Source organism: Pollicipes pollicipes, unplaced genomic scaffold (genome assembly GCF_011947565.3).
Source record: "Pollicipes pollicipes isolate AB1234 unplaced genomic scaffold, Ppol_2.1 Scaffold_4002;HRSCAF=4701_pilon_pilon_pilon, whole genome shotgun sequence".
NCBI classification, from domain to species: domain Eukaryota; kingdom Metazoa; phylum Arthropoda; class Thecostraca; order Pollicipedomorpha; family Pollicipedidae; genus Pollicipes; species Pollicipes pollicipes.
This window is the reverse complement of record NW_023596420.1, coordinates 949,512-974,101: the sequence shown is the minus strand read 5'-3', so window position 1 is coordinate 974,101 and position 24,590 is coordinate 949,512. Positions and strand designations below refer to the sequence as shown.

The 24,590-nt window shown below is 57.9% G+C and overlaps 2 protein-coding genes across 2 annotated transcripts; both read left to right on the top strand.

Moving 5' to 3' along the window:
• The first annotated feature begins 2,600 nt into the window (after positions 1 to 2,600).
• LOC119093354 (glycine-rich cell wall structural protein 2) lies at positions 2,601 to 8,877 on the top strand. The gene is made up of 8 exons (XM_037216310.1): positions 2,601 to 2,660; positions 4,660 to 4,778; positions 5,877 to 6,031; positions 6,544 to 6,653; positions 6,984 to 7,264; positions 7,681 to 7,788; positions 8,313 to 8,380; positions 8,825 to 8,877. The coding sequence occupies exons 3-8, from the start codon at positions 5,893 to 5,895 to the stop codon at positions 8,875 to 8,877; spliced, it is 759 nt and encodes a 252-aa protein (XP_037072205.1). The 5' UTR covers positions 2,601 to 2,660; positions 4,660 to 4,778; positions 5,877 to 5,892.
• A 1,734-nt stretch (positions 8,878 to 10,611) lies between these two features.
• LOC119093255 (YLP motif-containing protein 1) lies at positions 10,612 to 21,088 on the top strand. The gene is made up of 8 exons (XM_037216180.1): positions 10,612 to 10,719; positions 11,355 to 11,503; positions 11,921 to 12,097; positions 12,523 to 12,690; positions 13,714 to 13,782; positions 18,827 to 18,884; positions 19,133 to 19,257; positions 19,927 to 21,088. Exons 3-8 carry the CDS (start codon positions 11,924 to 11,926, stop codon positions 20,065 to 20,067), a joined length of 735 nt encoding a protein of 244 aa, XP_037072075.1. The 5' UTR covers positions 10,612 to 10,719; positions 11,355 to 11,503; positions 11,921 to 11,923; the 3' UTR covers positions 20,068 to 21,088.
• Positions 21,089 to 24,590: the final 3,502 nt, after the last annotated feature.

Sequence of the window (24,590 nt, the reverse complement as noted above, 5' to 3'; positions counted from 1 at the left end):
TATATATATATATATATATATATATATATATATGTATACATAGCACGAATATACTTAATAAGCATGTCACTTCGTGAAATACGGGGCATACGCATGCCGGGCTTCAACCACCACGCAAGACCACGCAGCACCCCAGGCATCATTTTTGTGCCGGTTCTCTGGCGGAGTTTGGTGTATTGGTAGGAGCGACAGATGGCAGAAGCCCTAGCGGATCATTTACAAAATAAGAGTGGGACTGGCTGCGTTCTAAATACCATGGCATAGAATTGAAGTTTACATAATAATATTTTGTTAATTAAAATTTCACACAAGTTTTCGAGGCATATTCTTTTGTTACAAGTTGCATTTTATTTTTACTACCGGGCTCTGTAAAATAATGTAAGAGACTGAGACAATTTTATGCATAACTGCGGACTGGTGGCGCGTCGACGTTGGTGGTCGGGATGTGTGGTCGGATGCTACTCTGACGTGTGTGGTTTGATGTAATTATGTGTAGTTTAGGGGGAGGTCAGGTGCTAAAAACATTGTTCACAGTGTCTGCCTTTGTTTTAAAACATGGATAGCTGGGCCTGGGCAAACGGCTAGTCAGGCATTGGCAAACCATGCCCAAGCGGGAGCAGTGCAACGGCAATTATTACACCTCAGGCTTGGCTTGGAGAACTGGGCCAACAACCGGAGTGGGCTGATGGAAGCTTCGGAGCGATTGGTATGATTTTGATAACTATCTCTGGTATTTGTTTGTATTGATCGACTGTGAGCATTCATGTAGCGTCAGCACCTCCATTCAATAGCTGTCACCTTGGACACCCACAAGTTACCAATGATGATGGTTACTTGTCATGATATATCTGGCATTCCTGCAATAATATGTGTGTCTTATTATCAGCATGGCAACTTGTGACAGATGATGAGATAATGTTAGGTTAGCTGGCCAGAGAGATATTGTAATTTTGGCCAAGGGGTGTTTGGGGGGTGGGGGGGGGCAAGATATAGAGTGATAGGATTTAAAAAAATTGAGCTTAGTTGATGCATGATGTTCAGGGGTTTAATTTTGATGTTTTTTGATTTTGGCTATTTGAACCATATATGAATATAACACATATATGAGTGTCTCTTCTAGTTCTGGATCAGATAAGCCCATAAATACTGCTCTGAAGGGAAGGGAATCTTTAATTGGTAGTTTCTGGCTTTGGAATTGGATATTGGCTAAAATGTCCTACATGAATCATTCCTTCTGGCCTGCCTGAAAAATGTGGTAAATGCAGCAAACCTTGGCTAAACTCCATATCTGTAACAAATAATAATGCCCTAACATGCCTAAAAAGCTGAATACTTCACTTATGATCTTTCAGTGAGAAATCCTTTTGGAGTCATTGCTGTCCAAATACAAAAGTAAAGATGCCAAGGCTAATTATAGTGCACCTGATTATTGTTTGCTCTTATCAATTCATCCACCCAGTTGATAATTATGATATATTTGTTGGCAGTGCAGTCAACATTATGTATATTTAGCATGATATTTAACTATTATTAAAATGATCATCACTATGATGCAAAAATTCAGTTTTTATGATTATTACCTCTTCTTTATTTACTCCCCATTATTTTGTTATGACTGATCAATGTACACTTTGCAGCACAAATGTCTTCTAGGGTCCAAGGCATGCTTTTGGTACTCTTCATGTAAATACTTGGACCTTAATTTTGTTTTTAAAACTCTTGAAACTAATCAGCAGCAGATTTTGTCCCATCAAGCTAAGATGTCTGACAAAAACAGCTGCAACAACAGGTGCTCACAATGCTGCTCATGTTCTGCTGCTCACAGTAATACATCTATCACTATTCCAGGCTAGCCAGTTTGGTGTGGCTGGATGGAACCCCTACCAGCAAGGAGTTGTGATGGGAGGTACCCAGGGATTTGTGCCTGGCCAGCAGCTGTGGAACGGGCAACAACAGCAGGCTGCTCAGCAGCAACAGCAGCAGCAGCAAATGGTTGCTGCTCAGTGGGGCCAACATGTTAGTATTTTAACTTGCTGTAGGCACTGACATGCATTTATGGGATGTGACCAGCAGGTCTTTATTAACCATCATTTTTAGGTTGATAACATGCATGAAGTGTATCATAATCTACCCCTGCCTAACTGTGTCCAGCTTCATCATCAGTTATATGAGGAGAAGCTTCATACACACATGCCACTAGAATAAATATCTTTCAAGATGGCTTAGTTGCCATACAATCACTGGCCAGCAGTAAATTGAATTATGGTCAAGATAATGGCACAATTTTATGAACATTCCTGTTAATGGAAAGCAGAACAATCTCAAACAGTTGCCACATACCAGTCCTACTTGACTTGGGAGCATTCTGATGGGCTCCACTAACTGTCTGCATTTGCAGCTGGCTGCACAGGCTGTCGCCTCGCCAGCGCCGTTCAGTGTACAGGTTCCACCGCCGCCGCCTCCACCACCGCCAGCGCAGCAGGCCGTCGCCTCGCCTGCACCGCCGCCGCCGGCGCCGGATACCCATCCCAGCGCCCGTGCCGGCGCCGGCGCCGGCGCCAGCGCGGCGGCCGGCGCCGCCGCCGGTCGCGCCGCAGGGCGCCCCGCCGCCGGCCGTCGGCGGCGCCGCGCCGGTCCGGCTCACCCCTAAGGAACAGGAGGTATGCCCACTTCTGCCAGTACAGGGCCCTCTCAGCCTTGGTGGCCAGGTGGTTCAGCGATATGAGAGTGGCTGATACTAACAGAGGGAATAACAGAGTATCGTGCTGGTGAAGGTATGGGGTGATGTGTGCAAGCTTCTATATGCATCCATGCACAAGCCATAAATATGCCTGTTTGTGGGGATCTTTGGAGGACCTATATCAGATTTTAGTAATCAGTGCAGGCTGAGAAGTGAAGCCAGTAACTTATAGTCAAATATATCATCCACCCCGCAAATCATTTGGTGATCCAATGACCACATGTTATGCCATGTCAACATTCATTCACCTTGTCAATGAAAACTGTGATATCTTCATAGGCCCCAAGCCAGCTAATATTCGTGCAATGTCAGTTGTAAACTTGGACATGGACAGTAAATATCAGTGCACTTCTGCCTGCCAAACCCATGTGAGGAGGATGTTGCTATGGATCGACCAGTCCTTTCCATACTGGTTGGCTTAAATGACAGGCTCCATTTCCCTATGTTTTGGTGATCTACAAGGTAATAGCAATCGCGCTCGCCATCACGTGCCTGCTTCCACGCCGCTAAATATGTAACTGGTACCCTGCATATGAAATGTGTCAGTTTCTTGATTTGTGTGTGGGACTGGGTGTAGTTGGAATGACGTTTCACTTGTTATAGCTGGGGGCAAGGTGGTGTATTGGAAGCAGTCTTGCGTCACATTGTTCTTATGGATGTGATGAAGCGAACCTTGGTTGCATTGTCAATGCACATAAGAGTAGCAATAGTCTTGTTGCTGATAATTTATTGATATCATAAGCTGGATAGATGCCATTTACCCTTCACGGACATGGAAAGCCAGCAACAAAAGGGAAAGAACTGAAAGGTGATTGGCTTTACCCCCATGGGTGGAAGAAGTGTTGCAGGAGAGCTAACAGCATGGTGGTTATTTGTCGCATCAGGAGCAGGGGATGTCCGAACGCCGCATCTGTTCTGCTGCAGTCGCCCGGCAGACGCCGCCACGACCGCTCCTGTCGGCTCCCCCGACGTGCTAGTGTTGTGCCTAGGCTGTGCTGCTGACTCAGTCAGGTACTACATTAGCGCGCTGGAGTGGCCGGTCCATACTCCCGACCAGGGCTGACTCACCGTGTGTAACGCTGGCACAGAGATATTAATGTTAAGAGGTCTTCAGTGGTAATCAGCCTTATAATGATAGGTCTTCGGTGGTAATCAACGTTATAATGATAGGTATGTGGTGGTAATCAACCTTATAATGGTAGAAGGTCTATGGTGGTCATCAGCCTTGTCCCCATGTGAAACACTTAGCATTGCAATGGACTATGAAATATGGAGAAGATGAACATATTGATTTCAGACATGCTTAGCTGTTATGTCAGCTGTTATAAGTCTGTTAGTTACAAGTGATTATTTTATGTTGGAATCTGATGAAAGTCTGAGCTCTTAGAATAAAGTGGAACACCATGCCATTTGCGCCATGCTGCTCGACTGGATCTAAGCTTTAGTGTGCGGTTTTTGTTGCTGTTGAAATTATATTTCCTGAAATAGTCTGTTTCGGATCTGGGACAGATCTAGCATGACATTTGGATCTGTTCAAAAGATACCTTTGGAAATTGAACTCTTTGACAGGCAATGCTTTCTTGAACCTAAGTCCAACATCAGAAATCAAATTCGCATCCATTGCATAGATGCGTCTAGAAGTGTGGTAAAAGTAAGGCTGAAATGTGAACCAATCACTGACTGGATCATGTGCACCAGCACGTGTTTACACGCAGGACAGCGCAGCCACGCGTAGCTTACGCTCTGGAGGCCCTGCAGTCCACCCAGTACTCTGGAGGCCCTGCAGTCCACCCAGTCTAATTTTTGTTCTAGATCAGATATCAGATCTCGCTCCGCCCAGCTGTGGTCGTGTTGTGTTCATCGGTCGCACCTCCGCTGCATGGAATGTGACCTGATAAGGACCGTCCCGGCTGCTCCAGGAGATCCGCCAGTTGCAGAGGGCCGACCAGCTGTTTGACAAGCAGTTCAAGTCCTGGGAAGAGCAGTTCAACAACTGGAAGGAAGAGAACAGGGGACATGCGGACAAGTCCCAGCTAAAGTGAGTGCTCAGCTTCACTGCCACTTGTGCTGCGCTATCTTCCAATGACAACTGCTCGTCGGCCTCCCGTAAGCAAGCTTGGACTCCGACCAACTTGGACGCCAGCCATGCCCATGTTTCATGCATTTGAGGCTTTTCTATCTTCCTATCCCGGGCTTGAGTGTTCCCCGATTAGGTCGAGGCCGATATCTTCAGCATTCTGGTGGCTGTTTCACTGCGCCTCGGAAAACTGTCATTGTCTTGAACCTTTAACGAGAAAACGGCGCGGTGTGAACGTGAGACATGAACAGTACGGTTCCGACGATTTGTCCATGTCAACTTCCACTACCCCGTGGAGTCCCCGCCAGGTCCTTTGTTTTCAATTGTACGCTAGCTGTTGGCAGGGAGGGAATGTTCCCCCATATCCACATAACTCAATTCCTGTAACACCAAACGATTAAATTTTTTGTCCGTTCCGGTGGCTCAGTTGGTTAGAGCGCCTGCCTTCCGATCCACCCACCCGCGGCAAGGTGGGTTCGAGTCGCTTTAGGGCGCTCGCGATTTGCCCTTGGCAGGTATGGCCTGCGGCCGGTGGCAGCAGTCACGCTAAAGGTCAGTTGACGTCAGAAGGCAGGACGGGCCATACCGATTATTGCGGCACGTTAAGCTTTCGTCACTAAACTCTGCCGTTACCTGGAATCACGCGATCGGATAGTGGGGTCAGGGCTCACACAAGCACTGCTTAGCGTGACTGCTGGTCCCAGAAATCCAGCCATTCAAAGGGTTCGAGTCAAATTGAAAAAAGAGCTCGGTGACAATGCCGGTACGTTATTTGTCTCTGTCCGCCGTTTTCACAGCCTGCTTTGTTGGAAGCTATCCAAGAACGATCATTTAAAACAGGTCGTAACTTCCCGCTGCATAATTAGTCACCTTGTGACCAACCGGGTGCCGCGCTTTGTTGTAATCCCCGTCCCTTCACTGTCCTCCTGTGGTTCCCCCAACGTCCTGTCCCCCCGCCGCCCTCTTGCCGCACCCCCGCCCTCTTGTCGCCCCCCCCCCCCCCCGCCCTGTCCTGCCGCGCCCCGTCCACCTCACCGCTCACGACCGCCGGCGCCGCAGGGACTACGAGGAGGAGATGCTGCAGATGAAGAACAAGCTGCTGCAGCGGCGTGACCACCTGCGCCGCCGGCTGGCGCAGAAGCTGGCCAAGGCGCGCGGCGAGACGCCGCCACCCGACCTGCCGGCCCCGGAGCCGGGCTGGCCCCGCCGGCCAGGTCAGTCCACCGCTGCTGCCGCCGCCTCCGGCTGGGCCGGCGCTCGTATAGAGAGCGGGCGCGAGCCGACTGGCGGCGGATGGCTGTGCTTCTGCCTGGTGGCTGCGGTATCAGCCTCTGCTGTGGCTGTGATGCCGCAAATGTCAGGAAGTGTGCGTCTGGAGCTGTGTTTTTGCTGAAGGCTGTTCAGCCGGAAGATCCAACTGCAATATTTGGTACGTCTTCCTCTGACTGGAAGGAGATGCATCTGCTGTGAGGGGTAGCATTGTGCTGCTACGTTGCAGACAGAAGACATTGCTCATGTAGAAGGCACGGCATATATCCCACATCAGGTAATGATTTTGTGTAAGGGCAATGCAAATACTGTCAGAAGATATAGGATCAATTACCGATGTTTTACTGATGGAACGCCCGTGCCGAAGTGGGCTGAGGGCGTGATGCCCTATACTGCACTCTCAGGGTAGCCCTGCCGCTCCCGTTCGTCGGTTTTGACGGCCGACCGCCGTCCCCAGTTGGCGAGAGGACGCCGAGCTCTGTCGGCACGCCGGACGAGCCCGGCTCGCGCGGCCGGCCTGGCGACGACTACGGCTCCGGCTACGGTGCGGACTACGGCGGCCGCGAGGCACGGCGCGGCGGCGGCGGCAGCGGCAGCGGCAGCGGCAGCGGGCGCGGCGGCTACGTCGAGGGCGAGTACGGCCGCGGCCGCGGAGGCTTCTCGGACCGCGGCGGCGAGGGCGGCGGCTACGGCTCCGCGCGCGGCGGCGGCGGCAGGGGCGGCTACGATGGCGGCGGCGAGGAGTACGGCCACGGCCGCGGCTACGGCGGCCCCGGTGGCGGATACGGCGGCGCCGACGACAGCTATGGCCCTGGGCCCGGCCGAAGCCGTGGCGGCTACGGTGGGGCGGACAGCGGCTACGGCGCCGGCGCTGGCCGCGGCCGCGGCGGCTACAAGGACGGCGGCGACGGCTTTGGCAGGGGTGGCTACGAAGAAGCCAGCGAAGACTACGGCCCGCGTCGTGGCGGCTACGGCGCACGCGGCCGCGGACGTGGCGAGCCCCCGTCCGGCTACGGCGGTGGGTACGGCCGTGACCGGGGCGGCTACACCGGCGGCGGCGGCGGCTACAACGGCGACGACCCGTACGACCCGACAGAGATGGAAGGCGGAGAGGGCGGCGAGGAAGCATGGGCTGGCTACGGACAGAGCTACGATGAGTGGGACGAATATGCAGACCAGTGAGTGTGTTGCCATCAGTGCTGTGTGCTGCTGCTGAAATGCTGTCTCATTGTGCTCACGATCGCGTAGGTTCTATAGTCATAGTACCGTGGTGGTATCGGGCATTGATAATATGCTAGTATTGACAGTATGTTACACATTGTTTATCAGTTTTTTAGCCTGGCTGGCGTAATCGACGCGAGTCCATCATTCCGCGTGTAATGTATGAGGGTATCCTGCTGTTCGCTTGACCTTGGCGCAACACTCGCCAGCGGGCACCGTCGTTTGCCGGGCTCCGCTCTGCCTGCTGAGCGGCCTGTGACGTGCCAACCCCGCTCTCGCTGCTGAGCGACGGTTACGTGCCCCCACTGTCGCTGCTGAGCGGCGGGGAGCACGTGCCCCCTCTGTGCATGCTGACCTGGCGGCTTGCCCGCAGGGGAGGTCACGGCCAGGAGCAGGGCGGGGATGACTGGCAGGAGGCGGGTTACGCGGCACGGCAGCATGGCGGCTACCGGTACGGACGCGCCAGCGGCGGCCACCGCGGGTGCGGGGCTGCCCCCGGGGCGGGATGGCATGGTGGCCGGCGGATGGCATGCGGGCTGGCATCTCTGGCGTACACCCGGCTGTACGCCTTCTGGAACCTCTGCTCAAATTGTTTGTTTTATGTGTAATGGGTGAACGGCTGTGTACACTTGTCCATGAACACCTCGTGTATTTGTGTATTATGAGATCTCGACTGGCACGTCTTGTGTTGTAGACAATAGTGATAGACGGCAAATAACGTATTGTAACTTGTTAAGGAATCGTTCCCTGTAGTTTGGACTCACGGTTGGCGCTGGTGGTCTCGGGACTTCGCACTCGGGACTTCCCTTGTGTCCCCCACCGTACATGATGTGAGTCCCCGGTCCCAGCCGGAGTACCGGTCTGACCGGGTCCTCTTCTGGTGCCGAGCAGCGGTGGGGGAGCGGGCCCCGGCCCCGGCCCCGGCCCCGGCCCCGGCCCCGGCCCCGGCCCCGGCCCTGGCCTCGGACGCGGCCTCGGCGTGGGAGCCGGCCCCGGCCGCGGCAGGGACGATTCACACGCGGTCATCGACTACGGCCACCAGAACGCCCTGGAAGTCGTCTCAAAGTTCGAAGGTGAGTGGCGGATCGGTGAAGGGAGGGGTGAACTGGGACACCGCCTGGCCCCGAGTGCTCCCTGGCGTATTTGGTGGACTGGGTTAGACGCAGGCGGCACGGGTTGGTAGGCTGTGGTCCAGGGCGTGGCGCCGTCTGGCGCCGAGGTAGTCGTGGTCCGCGCTGCCTGAACCTAGTGTGGTCAGGCTCTCACGCGCCAGCAGTGGCGGCCGTCTCCGGGTCGGCCACGTCAGCGGTGCCAGAGACTGCTCACTGCGCCCGCTCTGCCGCAGACCCGGCGCGGGGCGTGAACCCGCCGCCGTCGCTGAAGGATGCCATCGAGAGCGTGTACGAGGCGTTCAAGCGGCCTCCGCGCGAGCCGTCGCTGTCCGCGATGGACCGGATGGGCGGTGCCGGGCTGCAGCCGGAGGCGCCGCCGCCGCCGACCCGCCGCCCCTACGGCAGAGGTGACTCAACGGGCCACGCCGCCGGAGGAGCACGGCTGGGAGGTGACGTGAGGGTGTGACGGCGGGGTGGGGCTGTGTGCTAGTAGTGGTGTGCAGGTGGCGGCGGTAGAGTAGAGTGTGGTCCACACCACCTAGCTGTCCTAAATGCTCACTTCGTTGTAGTCGGCGTCCTCGAAGTGAAGTCTCGTTGTTGGTAGCATTCAGTTTGAAAAGACACTGCCGCTTTTTTCAGATCGGTATCATAATTATAACATCGAAACCTTGGACTCGCGTTCGCTGTGATGCCGTCTACCTCGACCCGGCCGCCGCCCCACATCCCACCCGTGTCTATTCGACAGACCCGGACGGTTACGGCCTGGGCCCGAGCCACCCCGATGACTACGCTGACCGGCGCTACCCACCTCGGCCGCGCTCGCGCTCGCCGCTGCGGCGCTCGCGCTCGCCCCGGCCGCGTTCGCGCTCGCCGCGCCGCCGCTCGCCGCCGCGCCGCTGGCGCTCGCGCTCGCCGCCGCGCTGGTCGCGCTCGCCGCCGCGGCGCGAGCGCAGTCCGCCGCGGCGCAGCCGGTTCGACTCGCCCTATCACGAGTCGCCGCCGCGCCGCAGCCGCTGGTCGCCGCCGCGCGGCCGGCCCGCCTTACGAGATGGAGGAGCGGCGCAGGATGGAGCGGGAGCGGCCGCGCCCCGGCCCCGGCCCCGGCCCCGGCCCCGGCGGCGAAGGCTACGACAGACGCGTGCGGTGAGTGGGCTGGGAGATGGGAGAGGAGGGGAGGGGGAGGGGTTAGGTGGAGGGAGTCAGATTTCGACCATGAACGGCTGTTTGAGGATTTGTTGGATGTGATTGCAGGCAGGTGTATTGTGTAAATCTTGGTATAATTTCTTGGTGCCTCAGACGATGGGAGTGGATGCACCTGTTTATATATCGATGCCTCCCTGAAGCTGACCCTCCCGACACCTCCCTTCTTGCCTAGCCAGCCAGCTCGTAGGTCTGCCTCTGCCAGCTGGTCCCACGCCACCCGCGGGCTGCTTCTCTCCCGTCGCTGACCTCTCCTCCCCGTCGCTGACCTCTCCTCCCCGTCGCTGACCTCTCCTCCCCTTCACTGACCTCTCCTCCCCCGTCGCTGACCTCTCCTCCCCTTCACTGACCTCTCCTCCCCCGTCGCTGACCTCTCGTGCGCCGTCACTGACCTCTCCTCCCCTTCACTGACCTATCCTCCCCCCGTCGCTGACCTCTCCTCCCCCGTCGCTGACCTCTCGTGCGCCGTCGCTGACCTCTCCTTTCCCTTCGCTGACCTCTCCCGTCGCTGATCGCTCCTCCCCGTCGCTGACCTCTCCTCCCCTTCGCTGACCTCTCCTCCCCCGTCGCTGACCTCTCCTCCCCCGTTGCTGACCTCTCGTGCGCCGTCGCTGACCTCTCCTTTCCCTTCGCTGACCTCTTCTCCCGTCGCTGACCGCTCCTCCCCGTTTCTGACCTCTCCTCCCCTGTTGCTGACCTCTCCTCCCCATTGCTGATCTCTCTTCTCCCGCCGCTGACCTCTCCTCTGTCGCTGACCCCTCGTTCTCTGTCGTTGACCTCTCCGCTTCCGCCGCTGACCTGTCCTCCCCTTCGCTGACCTCTCTTCTCCCGTCTGACCTCTCCTCTCCCGTCACTGACCCTTCCTCTGTCGCTGACCTCTCCTCCCCCGTTGCTGACCTCTCCTCCTTCCCTCAGGATGGGTGGCGGGTCAGAGCCGCTGCCGGTGCCAGCGCCGGCGCCGCCGGCGATCTCGGCTGCGCCGCCGCCGGTGCCCGAGCCGGAGTACCCGACGGTCAGCATCGCCGACCTGCTGCGGCCGCCCGGCCGGCTGACGCGGCCCACTAACCTGGTGATCGTGCTGCGCGGCCCGCCCGGCTCCGGTGAGAGCGGCCGACGGCGCCGACTGCGCCGGGGCGGGCGGAGGCTGTGACTGGCGCCGCTGCTGTCACGCCCGGGATGGAGTGGACTCCGGCTACAGTCACGTGTGCTGTCAACCCTGCTTAGCTGAGAAGGGGCAGGAGGGCTCCGCGTCAGGGAGTCCTGTCTGGTTGGGTTGGGGAACGAGCAACTCATGCTGTTTCTGAATCCCCAGCAGGGGAAGCCTGGGAACTTATCGCCTGTTACGGTCTCGATCTGGCACGAAGCGATTAACTTAGAGATACCCTCCCCGCGTGCCAGTTACTGACAAGTGATAACCATCGTGAGCATTTAGCCGTATTGCAGGCTGTCTCATATTTGATTCCATCCAAGGGAATTCTTTTTGCTTTAAAATGGGCTAGAACACATTCTTCACAGTCAGTCTCGTTGGCGAGTCACTAGGGCATTGAAAGCGCAGCAGCCACTTGACTGGCCCTTGCACTGTGAGTACGGTGCCGCGTACTCTGCACCATGACCTGTATCGCAGCAGCCACTTGACTGGCCCTTGCACTGTGAGTACGGTGCCGCGTACTCTGCACCATGACCTGTATCGCCAACACCCGCGGGGGTTAGCGCCGTGACCACGCGCGATCCGCAGGAAAAACGTACACGGCCAAGCTGATCAAGGACCAGGAGGTGGCCAACAAGGGCAGTGCCCCTCGCATCCTCTCGCTGGACGACTACTTCTGCACGGAGAAGGAGAAGGCTGTCAGGGACCCGGTCACAGGGAGGTCCGTCACCAAGAAGGTGGGTGTGACGCTGCGCTGTTTGAGACGCGCTGCTGGGCGGCGAGTGCCGCGGCCGACATGCCCCGGAGCGTCAGTGATCGGCCCCCGTGTGGCACTGTCATAACGCTTAGGCCCGTTTGGTGTGAACCTGAGTCTCTGCGTGGCAGATCAGTTACGCGAACTGTAGCTGACCAGTTAAATGCGTGCACCCTATAGCGAGTCCTGACGGTTTTGTAGAGCTCGCTTGATCACGCCTAGCTCTTTGCCAGGTTTGTGTTGCTGTGCAGCATGGAATGTAAGAAAAACAAACTCTTCAGACACTGCCCTCTGTCATGGCTTTCACCCCATGCTGCGCTGTGGGTGGTCAATGCTGCCAGCTGCATGATGTGTTGGTGCTGCTGTGTTGTTGACCTACAGCTACCGTCATGACCCTCAGGTGATGGAGTACGAGTATGACGCTGAGCTGGAGGAGGCCTACCGGGCCTCGCTGCAGAAGGTCTTCAGGAAGACTATTGATGACGGCTTCTTCCACTTCATCATCCTCGATTGCGTCAACGCCCGCACCGAGCACTACGACGACATGTGCAACTACGCCAAGAACAGGGGTTTCAAGGTGCCGGCCGCCGTGATGCTGGCTTGTGTTGATTTCAAGGAGGAGGGATTTGTTCTGTCCTGGTGGATGTCACGTGCTGGATGGTTATGTGGGCTGCGGGGCTGCCTCGACCATGCGGTGCCGTGCCGGTCTGCTATGAATTGATGACTTGATACACTTTCTCCTGTGTGAGATTGCTATTCTGGGTCTATCTCCCTTCAGGGCCCCGCTGTCTCTGTGTCTGGCACTGGGAACGCGGTTACTTATTGAGTGTCTGCTTCTTTACCCGCGCCTGCGAGGTCAGTGACTTCTGGCATAGCCGGAATGTTCTGGGCCCCGCTTTTTCCCACGCTGCACGAAAGGCGACCCGCAAGGTACGTGGTCCTTCGTGGATTCAAACCCGCGGCCTTCGGAGCGCCGCATGACCCCACTCCGTTGGCCGGCAGGTGTACGTGGCGCAGATGGACATGGACGTGGCCGCGTGCCACAAGCGCAATGTGCACGGCCGCTCCCTGGCGGACGTGCGCCAGGTGGTGGAGCGGTGGCAGCCGACGCCGGCGCGCTTCATCCGCGTCGACGTGCGGCCCGTCCTTCAGGACGACAGCATCCAGGAGGTACGAGGGCCGGCGCCCCGACACGCGCCAGCCGCCGGTCTGGGTACGACGCGGACACGGTGTAACAGGAGGTGGGGTGTTGGCTCCAGCTCTGGCGGACGGTCGGCTCGTGAGGGGAGGGAGCTGGAGGGAGTCGGGAGTTGAGAGTCGAGAGTCGAGAGTCGAGAGTCGAGGGTCGGGGGTCGGGAGTCGGGAAGAGAGGGGAGGGAGCTGGAGGGGATCGGGAGGGGACAGAGGGGGCTGGAGAGAGTCGGGAGGGAGCTGGAGGGGGTCGGGAGGGAGGGAAAGGAGCTGGATGGGTTGGGAGGGGAGGGAGAGAGCTGGCTGGAGGTGGGTGAGACAGGCAGAGCCGACACAGCACCTGATGCTAGGGGTCGCCACCGCTGCAGTGTATGGGGAGTCGAGTCGGTGTGCGGGCCGGGCCAGCGACGTCCGGTGCCACAAGGGCCGAGAAGCTGAGCCAGGGCAGGGCCTGGGACGGAGGTGGGCGAGGCGCAGGCGGTCGGCCCGGGAGCTTCGCGCGAGCCGGCCGACAGCCCGCCCCGCCGATACGCAGGCGGTGAAGAGCTGGCTTTAGGGACTCGTTGGAGGCGTCGGTGCATTTGTGGACAAGTTGTCTGTCTGTGCGCCGTGCCAGCGGGCGGTGGCGTTCTAGCTGCAGGTTCTGTGATTGACGTGCGCTCCCATTGGCGAGTTCCTATCAGCGTGGCGCCGTGCTCGCACGCCACGTGCGCGTCTCAGAGCGACCGACCAAGACTGTCCGTCTTGTTCGCTCTTCACATCGGGTAATGCGTGCAGCAGACAGTGCCGGCGGTGGCCCGTCGGAGGTAGTGTCGCCAGGCGCCGAGACGTTGTTGGTGTGCTCCGGCACCTGTCACCGCGCGCAGGCTGCGCTGTGTTGTCTGGACAGCGACGCGGCGCGCTCCAGCGCCGGTCGCGGCCACCCCGGACTGTGCCGAGTTCCCGCCCGTGGTGATGGCCCTGGCGCTGATCCATCCGGCTTCACCATCCCTCTCCGCGCAGGTGGAGATGGAGGACACGCCTGTCGAGGAGCCAGCTGGCGAGAAGGACGCGCAGGAGCAGACGCCGGCCGTAAGTTACCAGTGGGGTCACTGGGGCTGGGCACAGGGGGTGGGGAGGTGGCCGGGAGGATACTTCTTGACACCTCCGGCCGAGACGGGCGTGCTGTGGTGTGGGACGTTGGGGGATATCACGCGGTATGACGATCATCATTGCTAATCATCGCTACATCAGTGATAGATCATTGCCACATCAGTGATGGGCCATCATTACATCTTTAATGGGCCATCACTACATCAGCGATAGGTCATTAATAAATCAGTGATAGGTCGTTGCTACATCACTGATAGGTCGTCGCTTCTTCAGTGATAGGCCATCCCTACATCGGTGATGGGCCACTGCTACATCAGTGATATGCCATCACCACATCACTGATATGTCATCACCGCATCAGTGGTAGGTCCTCGCCACATCAGCGATAGGTCTTCATCACACCGTTGATAGGTCATCACTACATCAGTAGTAGGTCATCGCCACATCAGTGATAGGTTGTCATCATTTCATTGATAGGTCATCGCCACATCAGTGGCAGGTCATCGCTACATCAGTGATAGGACATCATCACATCATTGGTAGGTCATCACTACAGCAGATCATCTCAACATCATGATAGGTTATCGCTAAATCAGTGATGGGTCATCGATATTCTGAGGGCTCTTTGGATGCCGAGTAGCTCGGAACAGTACGCGCGCTGCGGTCAGTGCAGTGTCACTAAAGATGGGAGGAATTAGTGTTGTGCAGTGTGGTGCAGTGCATCGGAGTGTTGCAGTGTGGTGCAGTGCAGCCACTACTTCATAGTGCAGTGTGTCACAATCATAGCCAAGTGTGTCAAACAGTTACATGAACACGCGCTCAGGTGGGGATGGGGGTAAATTTGACCCCTGATAATTTTTCCAGAATGACTTCCAAACGGTGCGGCGTAGCCTCCCCAAACTATGTATAGCTATAGGCAATGCTATAGGAATATTTTTGTATACAAAATTGATGTACCTTGCTAGGTCACTGAGCTATGGAAGGCCAAAAGTCAGACCATGCGTGCCAGCAAAGACAATGCTCAGGAATCGTTCAATCTGATATGACAACGGAGTGTCAGGCGTAGCCATGCATCTCAGCAAAAGTTTCTGAGGCAAATACAACTAAATTTAGGATAATGATTAATCTCATTCAACTTTTTTTTATTGAATTGAATTGTTTGTTCACAAGGACGTCAATAGACATTATATTTGGTCTTCATGAGGGCCAGACGAGGTCACTGACTTAAGATGACTCAGAACAACGACGCGTTCTTTTAAAAGAATACTGTTTAGCATAGTAATTCTTGGCGCTTATAAAAATTCGAAAATCGAAACAATGTCGTAGGTTGCGGTCACCGCACTTCGCCGAAGGTCAAACAAGGTAACTGGCCTGAGATTAACACCAGTAACCTCCCCTCAGAACATGTATCTAGGTAAAAGGCAGTTGTATGAGATCTGAGGGCACTTCGGACACCGCTCTGGAGTTTGACATCGCTTGACTTTATTTGACATCGCTTGACCTTATTTGGCTCAAAGGTCATTACCTGGGGACCTCAAGATATTACAAGTGAATTAACATGCCGCTCTGCTTCCTTTGTGAATTTGGTGTCCCTAGCTCTTCTGATTTTTGAGATATCAGAGTGTCGAATTGCGTTCCCCCGCCGGAGCGCGTCACATTCAACCGGCCATCCGGGTGCGTGTAAATGTGTTCGATGTTACCTGTGTTCTTTGGTGATGGGATGTGTGATATGACCCTTGTTGGATATGTGAACCATTTTGTATTGATCGTATATGTGGTGTGCTGTGGTGTGAGCAACTTTGTAAAGGATTCGACGCCCCCTACCGGGGTTCGGACGTTACAGTCCGTTTCGCTGAATGTTTCATTATGTTAGGCAAATATTGGCACACGACAACCGCTTTCTTGATTATCCCAAGGTTTTAGCAGCACCAGTAGCAAAGCTGATGCTCGTTAGATTAGGATTGGCTGCCCCCCTTTGCCAGACGGCACGATGATGTGTGGGTTGTCCGCGTGGGAGAGGTGACGCCAAGGCTTCTGGATGGTATCTCTGGCGTAGCCATGTGTCACTTTATACCTCTCCCACAAGCCCCACAGGAGGGCATTGGCCGCCGATTCGTCGCGTCTCGTGTGAATCTGCTATGGCCAGTCGCAGCCGCTATGGCCACCAATCACTTTCAGGACTTCATATTCCAATTATCACCATCATTATCACCCCGTGCGTCATGCCGGATATCCTGCTGGCTCGTGGGCTAGAGTGCAAGTGCGTAGCTAGTCTGCCTCAGTAGTCATCTGAAGCCTTTGCGTCGCCCTCGAGATCTGACAGCAGCTGGAGTTTTACGATGGTATCCATGGCATGTGTAGGGCATTTCAAAAATTGATATGTGTGGTGAATATTTGCTGATATTTTCTCTCTGGGCGTCACCACCGGCCGGTGATAGGGGTCATGTGCTCCATCTTGCCATGTGATGCCGGAGGTACGTCCGTGCTGCTCAGTTCCAACCTCAGCTGGGGCGCGTCCCTGTCTGGCCGCTGGTGCCGCCTATGCCTCGACGATGTCTCGCGTTGGCTGTGATGCTGTGCGCGCGCTGTGTGACGTGACGTGACGTGACGGCGGCGGCCGTGGCTACCGTCGGCTCCCGCGTGCCCTCACCGGTGGCAGTCGGCGGCGGTGCTGCGTCCGACGTGGCTCCACTGCGGGCGACGCGTCGTACACAGCGACGACACAAGCGCAACGGCTGGTTCACGTGACGCGGCTGTAACAAGCGAACTGATGTGTGAAGTTATACAGTAGTTTGCGGGTATTACTCCACGACCTACAAAGGAGTGGCCACTCATTTTTTGGCCCATCTATTTGCTAAGGAAAAATAGACGAATGGTCTTTATGGTTCAGAGGAAGTGGTCATAATAATCCCTTGCGTCCCTGAACCGTGAGCGTCGGCAGTAATACCATGCTCGCGGGCACCATCGACTCATGGAAATGAAATGGTCAACGAGATATCGATGCCGATGCAGTTTACAAGTCGCGATGACAGAGCGATTTCATCGCACGCGCCTGCGACAGCGGGTTCGCGTCGCTGGGAGCGTGGTCTAGTGACGACCTGTGTCGCTCCTCTCGTCATCATGGTCCGTCAAAGTCTACGTACTGCCGCGGCTGATCCGGCGACCGATTACGCGCGCTGACTCAGAGAGGAAAACTTCTACGATGCTAGCGTGGCTCGGCTCTTCACGGACTGCTTCTGACCGCTTAGTGTAGCGAACCACGGATACGCAATTCAACAGCTGCCTTGCCGGACCGGGCAGTGTTGTAGCCCGCGGATGTTTTAATGATCCTGTTTTGGTCAGATGGTCATTGGGCCAGCGACGGCCGATCGCTGACCACCGTCGCCTGCTGCACATCTGGGTGTGACTGGTGCGTGTGATGTGATCGCACTCTCGGCTGGGGTGACTGGGGTGTGCTGAGTGTGACGGGTGCGTACCACCCACACCCTCAGCTGGTGTGACTGGTGCGTGTGATGTGATCGCACTCTCAGCTGGGATGACTGGGGTTTGCTGAGTGTGACGGGTGCGTACCATCCACACCCTCAGCTGGTGTGACTGGTGCGTGTGATGTGATCGCACTCTCAGCTGGGGTGACTGGGGTGTGCTGAGTGTGACGGGTGCGTACCATCCACACCCTCAGCTGGTGTGACTGGTGCGTGTGATGTGATCGCACTCTCAGCTGGAATGACTGGGGTGTGCTGAGTGTGACGGGTGCGCACCATCCACACCCTCAGCTGGTGTGACTGGTGCGTGTGATGTGATCGCACTCTCAGCTGGGGTGACTGGGGTGTGCTGAGTGTGACGGGTGCGTACCATCCACACCCTCAGCTGGTGTGACTGGTGCGTGTGATGTGATCGCACTCTCAGCTGGGGTGACTGGGGTGCGCTGGGTGTGACTGGTGCGTACGATCCACACCCTCAACTGGGGTGACTGGTGCGCACGATCCACACCCCCAGCTGGTGTGACTTGTGCGTGTGATCCACACCCCCAGCTGGGTGTGACTGGTACGTGTAATCCTCACCCTCACAATCACCTGGGATCCTGGGATCACTCCTCCACGCTGTGCAGGTAACGAACCGCAGATGCGACTAGTTGGACAAGTTGCAACAGTGTTCATTGATCATGATTCAAAGGCCAGCAGCAATGGCAACAGCTCCTGTGTGCCTTAAGTGGAAGGCCATGATTATTTTGACTCGCAACGCAGGTGCAAACAAGGAATGCGTACTGGAAGTATGTCGTGCTTAGCGCGCGTCATTTTGCAACTAGTTGCGGCCTTGTGACGACTTTGGGTGGTGGGGACGGGCTGCAGCTGTGCGGTTGATCACCAGTCACACGGTGGCCGCCGGTAGCAGCGGAGGGTGGCTGCTCGGTGCGCGGGATCGCCAGGGGCCACCTAGGTCACCGGGGTCTTCGGGTACGTGGCCCACCACCGGTGTCCTCCCGCCGAAGTGAGCAGCGTGTGACGCCGTAAGCTGTGGAGCTGTGGGGGGGGGGGGGGGAGGGGGACGTCGGTGTGGCCGCGGCGGTGGCGGTGAGCGAGAAGATGCGCCAGCGGCGTGCGACCGTGCGGTGCCCGTGTCATGTCGCGGAGAGCGTGCCAATGATGCTGTGACAGAGTGACAGGTGGCGAACTGCGGAAGGTGGCGCAAGTGTGCAGTGATGTGGGGAATGCTGTGGAATGCGATGGCGATGTGTGGGTATGTAATCAATGCGGCTTGCCGCACGGCCGGTTCGGTCTGTTTGTTTACGTTTTCTTTAAACGTCATTCGCTAGGGCTGTCCCATGACGGGCGCGCCGACGCTAACCATCGGAACTGGCGCAGTTTGGTCCACCCGGCGGCGGTGTGCGAACCGAGACCCACTCCTAGAGACGCGGTCGGTAGTTGTTCTCGTCAACCCGTTCTCGTGGGGCCGACATCTCGCTCGCGCTAGCGGAGCGGGCCGTGGTGGTCGGGTGTGGCATCATCTGTCGCTCCACTCCCAGGAAGAGTCAGCCACCGTCAGCAAGTGGGAAAAGATGGACCCGTCCGAAGAACGATTAGGTAAGCACGAAACTCCTCATGGAAAGCTCTTTGGCACTGTCTATGCCCTATACGCCTGCTTTTCCGTTTACTGCTCACTGCCTCAGCATGCCCGGCGCAATCAGTCTCACCTCTGACGTGTCACAGAGGCTCGTTCATCACCGCGCAGCATTATTCTCACGCACTGACTTTTGCCACTGCGCCTTGTTGAGATGCGCCCGCTCGTCGCCGGGCACGTGCGTGACACTTGGCCGCCTCGTGTCCCGCAGACAAGCTGGACGGCGTGATCGGCGCCAGGAAGAGGAAGGAGTCGCACCCACAGACCATGCAGGACTACCTCCAGCTGCCTGATGACTACGCCAGCCGCGCTGCCGGCGCCGGCAACAAGAAACGGGTGAGCCGGACGGCCCCGGCCCGAGTGTTTTCGTTCCCGTGGCCGACGGAAAGGACGTGTGGGTGCGGGGAGAGGGGGGGGGGGGGGCGTGAAGCTAGGGCACGTGTGGTAACTGGGCTCCGTCGCGTTAGCGAGTCCGATGAAGTGTGATGTAAGGTGTGGCGTATGCTTCCGACGGTGCTTTTGATGACGACATTGGTGTTTTATGTTCGTTATCTGCCACTTGCGTTGATTTTGTTTCACGCTTTGACTCTTATGGCACATGAGAGCTCAGCTCTTTCTGTTTTGTATGAGATGTCTGGATGATCCGTTTTGCGGTAATGCCTTTATCGCATTCAGTAAGCATGGAGGCACTCCCACGTTCGTCCAGCGTGTGGCCGCGCTGCTGATTGGTCTGTCGCTCTCTTGGCGAATCAAGCTCTTGATCCTTACTATCGCTGTGTGAGATCGCTGGCTGCGTGACCTCTGTATGTGCCTCTGTACCTCTGTACATCTTTACCTATGTACCTTTGTATGTGCGTCCGGCCTGTTTGTGTGTCTCCGGTCTCTAAGTATATCGCCTGAGCCCTAGATCCCCAGCCGAGCTGTGCGTCTCCGTGTGAGCGCCACATCGCCGCGCGACCCCTCGGTCGTCGCGTACGCCGCGCCTGACCACTATGGGGCCGCCAGGTACGCTGGGCCGACCTGGAGGAGGAGAGCCAGCAGCGCAAGATGCGTGACATGGGTTTCGTGGTGGGCCAAACGGACTGGCGGCGGATGACAGACCCCACCTTCGGCCAGTCAGCCCTCACAAGAACCAAATACATCTGAGCTGGCCGGCCGGCCGCCCCGCTGGCTCGCTCGCTCTCTGTCTGTCCATCTGTCTGTTTGTATGTGTCTGTCTGTTGTACAATAAACGGGGCGGTGTCGCGCTGCGGCGGCGGTGTGGCGCGGCGCAGGTGGGCGCGGCCGGCCTCGCGCCACCGCCAGCAAGGCGTCCGACGGAGGCGGCGCTGGCTCTGCGCCCGCGCGCTGGTAACGCCGCCATTCAGCGCGGGGTTGGCTGAGTGTGGTCACGACAGGCCTGAGTGGTAGTCAGCCCGTGTCTGCGAGTCATGACTAGTGGTAGTCAGCCGGTGTCTGCGAGTCATGACTGGGAATGCGACGAGTGGCTCGCACAGCTGGACATGACAGCGGCAGACCATTGCTTGCGGAGGAGCGGACGACTGTGGGATAAGAACCAACCGAGCGGATATCTGATCACTGACCCCAGGTCACGCCCCGCGGCGCGGGTGGCGAGGTCTTGCCTGACCTCCGCGTTTTGTTCACCTGGGCGAGTGGGTGTTCGTACGGAGCCGGAGCTCAAGCTCTCCATCTCATGATATGGTTCATCATGCGCATCGTTTCGTGGAAAAGCATCTGCGACCGCTGTACCCTTCGCTGTCCGGCATGAAAGCCAGCGCTCGACCGTCTGTTTAACCAGCTGACTATTTCAGAATTGCACTTTGTAGGTCTTGTGGAAATCTGTGGAGCAGGCCCGTATCTTACGCGGCGAAAGTCGAGAAAACATCGTTGCTGTTCATGCTCACGATGCGCGGCATCGCCTCCTCGTCCAACACGGTGTGGACGTCTCGCCCCGGACGCCGCGGTCGTTCGAGGCGAGGCTCCTCGCTTGGCGCCCGTGCCAGACGCAGCACGCGAGGCGAGACGGCGCTCGCGGCTGGCGCCGGGCCGCGTCGTTGCGGACAGCGCCGGCCCGATCAGCCCCTGGCGTGCGTGTCGTGCGTGACCTGGCGCTAGGCTGTATGCGGTCATCTGTCGACAATACATGTGCCGCGGTCGTCGGCCCGTCTCCTGCCGGTCGGGGTTGGGGGACATTAAAGCCTGCATGGCGTGGCGTGCCGCCGCCGTGGTGCGTGCCCGTTGGTCAGCTTGTGTCCTGTGGCCCCGCTGCATAACAGGTACGTGAGGTTGAGTGAATTGGTTGTATTGGACCGTGTTTCGTGTTCGATGTCGTGCTGACGCGAAGGAAAATGAAAATCTATGACTGATCATTGTGCTGAAATTGATGATGGCATGTACACATATGAAGTACAGCATCGTAGTACTACCGGGAAGAGTTTCTTCTTCCGAATTACTGCTACGAAATATGCCATTTACGCCCTTTTGTACGGCAGACGGTGTATGGGTACACCAGCCGCGCATCAATTCACTTCATGTACATGAGACTGGTGCTCCGTACAAAATGATCGACTCCATCGAAACAAAGGTTCTCCTGATGTTCCATGACATACCTCCTCTGAGATCGGGTGCAAGTGTTCTTTGACAGCGGGCTGCTTCACCCCACGTGTCGACCCTGCCAAGGCTGTCGTGTATTCCCACCAGCGCTGCATGCCCTGCGGAACGCCCGTATTGTGACAACCCTGAGACGCTCGCCGCTTTCCCCAGATGAGCGCTGTCCGTAGCATGCCCTGGTGTTCTCGAAGGACCTCCGCCCTGGCGTGCTCGGGCGCTGACACCGGGCCGTCGCGTTGCAGGGTCTGGAGGCGCGCGAGCCATCGAGCGGGTCGCAGACAACAGACCCGACGGCCGCCGGACGGACGGCCCAGGCCACAGACCAGACCAACGGGCCGTGGCCGAACGCGGCCCCACGCTGGACGCCGGCGCGGCCCGGGCAGTCGCGCTGGGGCGCGGCGCCGCCGACGCCCGGTCCGCCGCCCCAGCCCCAGCAGCGGCTCTCGAGGCCCGGCCCTCCGCCTCAGGAGGGACTCGTGAGGCCCCTCCCTCCGCCCCAGCCTCAGCAGGGGCCCGTGAGGCCCGGTCCGCCGCCCCAGCAGGGGCCCCTGAGGCCCTGCCCTCCGCCCCAGCACGGGCCCGCGCAGGCTGGTTGGAGTGCAGCGGCGTCTCCCAAGCCAACTCAGTCCCCCCAGCCGCCACCCAATCTGGCTGCTTCGCAAGCCTCCAGTAAGGGCGGCTGGAGCCCGGCGGCTTCTCCGAAACCTAGCTCATCTCCGGCACAGGCCTCCAACAAAGTTGGCTGGAGTTCGGCAGCGTCTCCAAGATCGAATCCGACCACTCAGCCGCCACCCAGCCCGGCCGCTTCGCAGGGCTCCGAGAAGAGCGGCCGGAGCCCGGCTGCCTCTCCCAAGCCGACCACGACCGCGCAGCCGCCACCGAGCCCGGCTGCTTCGCAGTGCTCCAACAAAGGCGGCTGGAGCCCGACAGCGTCTCCCAAGCCGAGCCCGGCTGCTCCTGAGGGGGCCGCCAAAGGCCCGTCGGCATCGCCACAGCTCAGTGCGGCCGCCCAGCCTCGGCCGGGCCCGATTGCGCCGCTGTTGCCTAGTCCGACCGCCCAGCCAGCCCAGCCGTCCGCCGGCCAGAGCCAGGCAGTCCCGCCGGGCCCCGGCCAGCCGCACCGGTTCGGGCCGGGCGGTCCCGGCCAGCAGCGGCCCGGCTGGGGCCAGGCCCAGCAGCGGCCCAATCAGCCGTGGGTCCGGCGGGGCGGCCCGCTCCTGCAGCAGGGCCCGGCTCGGTGGACGGCTCCCGTCCGCCCCATGCTCTGGAGACAGCGGCAGCCGCGGCCGCGGCCGCCGCCCTGGTAGGCTGGCCGCCGCTGAGCGCTCGGCCTGCGCTGAGCGCCGGGGCGTGCGCGGCGCGCTCGGAGCTGGCGCCGTGTGCGCTGCGGCGTCCGTCCGCCGCCGTGGGAAGACACCGAGACGGCAGGCGTCGGGCGACGGCGTGGCGTGTGAAAGCGCAGCGCAGCGGGCCGGCTCCGTGTTTGGCAGGAGAACGCGCGTGGCGCCGCGGCCCTGACATGGCCGATGCCCGTCGCACACGCCGCTGACCCGAGACGGTCGGCTCGGCGAGCGGCGGACTGCCGCAGGACCGTCGTCATGGACCCCGCGCCGGGTCGAACAGGGCGGCTTCCGTGGCCACCGGACAGCGGTCAGATGGACGGCTTCCCTGCGGAGGCTAGCGATGCACCACTGGGACAGCGTCTGCGCGCCGGACGTGGATGATGTCATGGCACGTGTGGCCAGCGGCGGCTGTGCCGACGAGCGTAGCGAAATGTTTCCCGCCGGCTCGGCGGGTACACTCTGGCATGCGCTACGTGGCAGGCCGGAATGGCCCGTTTACGCTGGCGCGAGCGCTGTACAAAACGCACCGGCGCCACCTCCGAGATGGGGAACCCCACTCTTCGAGGAGCGTCCGGCGGTTGGCGTGCTGTCATAGGTAGAGCAAGTCCCTCATGGTCATTTGCGTGGATGTGGAACACGTGATCAGGAAGTCTGTTGGTTTGAAGTAGTGAGCTTTGACCGAAGCCTAGAAGACCGTTTGATTTCATGCGAGGTGCACGGGTGTTAATTAGTCGTCGGGTGGCATGACCGGATGGCTTTTCAAACGCCTGTTTAGGATGGTTAAATGCCGCTGCTTCTGCTGAGAGAACGTGATAGGCTCGCTTCTGGCGCGGGTGCTACAGCGGGTCAGGTGGCGTTACGTTGTAGGCGGGATCACTGGACACCGGTTCTGGCGGCAGCTAGTCATTTGCTTCGTCTTTCCAACTGACTGCCATGAGAACCGTACTGTGCGCTGGCAATGCGTTGATTCACTAACATGGGAGTGAAATGGAGGATTTGTCGTCGAACCGGGGTGTTCGGTGTTGCTGGTGTACACTCATACTAACTTCGGTTTGTAATTTCCATTTGTATGACATGCAATGTGAAGTGTTGGCCCCGTCAGGTGGTGGTGCAATGCGTCACATGTATTTCAGCTATATGTTGTGAATAAAAGTACTGCTTCATCAGCGCTGGCTGGACGTTTTCATCGGCGGGAACAGGTACCGTAGGCCTGGAAATTCTGTATTAAGGAATGAGGTTCTTCGAGGCGCATGCTACTTTAAGCTATATGTAGTCACATTAACTTCTGAAGCTGCTGCGTAGTGATGTGGCACGGAGTGTTGAGCCGTGCCGACATTTTCGGGGTAAAGTGGGTCGTGTGTAACTGTTGTATTTCATTCCTTTTTTCTCGTGCGTTATGCATTTGTTTTTTGTCGTTTCTGACAGCACTTTTGAGGCCCGGTAGTCTGTATGTGATTCGCGCCGGAGCGTGGTTCGTTTGTCTTATCATTGAACGAAGTCGATTATCCATCTGCAGGTGCTCTGCAGACCTCGGGCTTCCATGTTGTAACAAACCAGATCATGTGATAATGTGGACACAACGCATATTTATTGACAAACGCGTCCATTGCACTATCGGAACCAGGTCTGAGCACCTCCCGTTGAGCACTCCTGGCCTTTGGCTATCGATCTAAAAAATAGCTTTTGGTGCCGGCGCACCTTTATGACGCAGCTAAG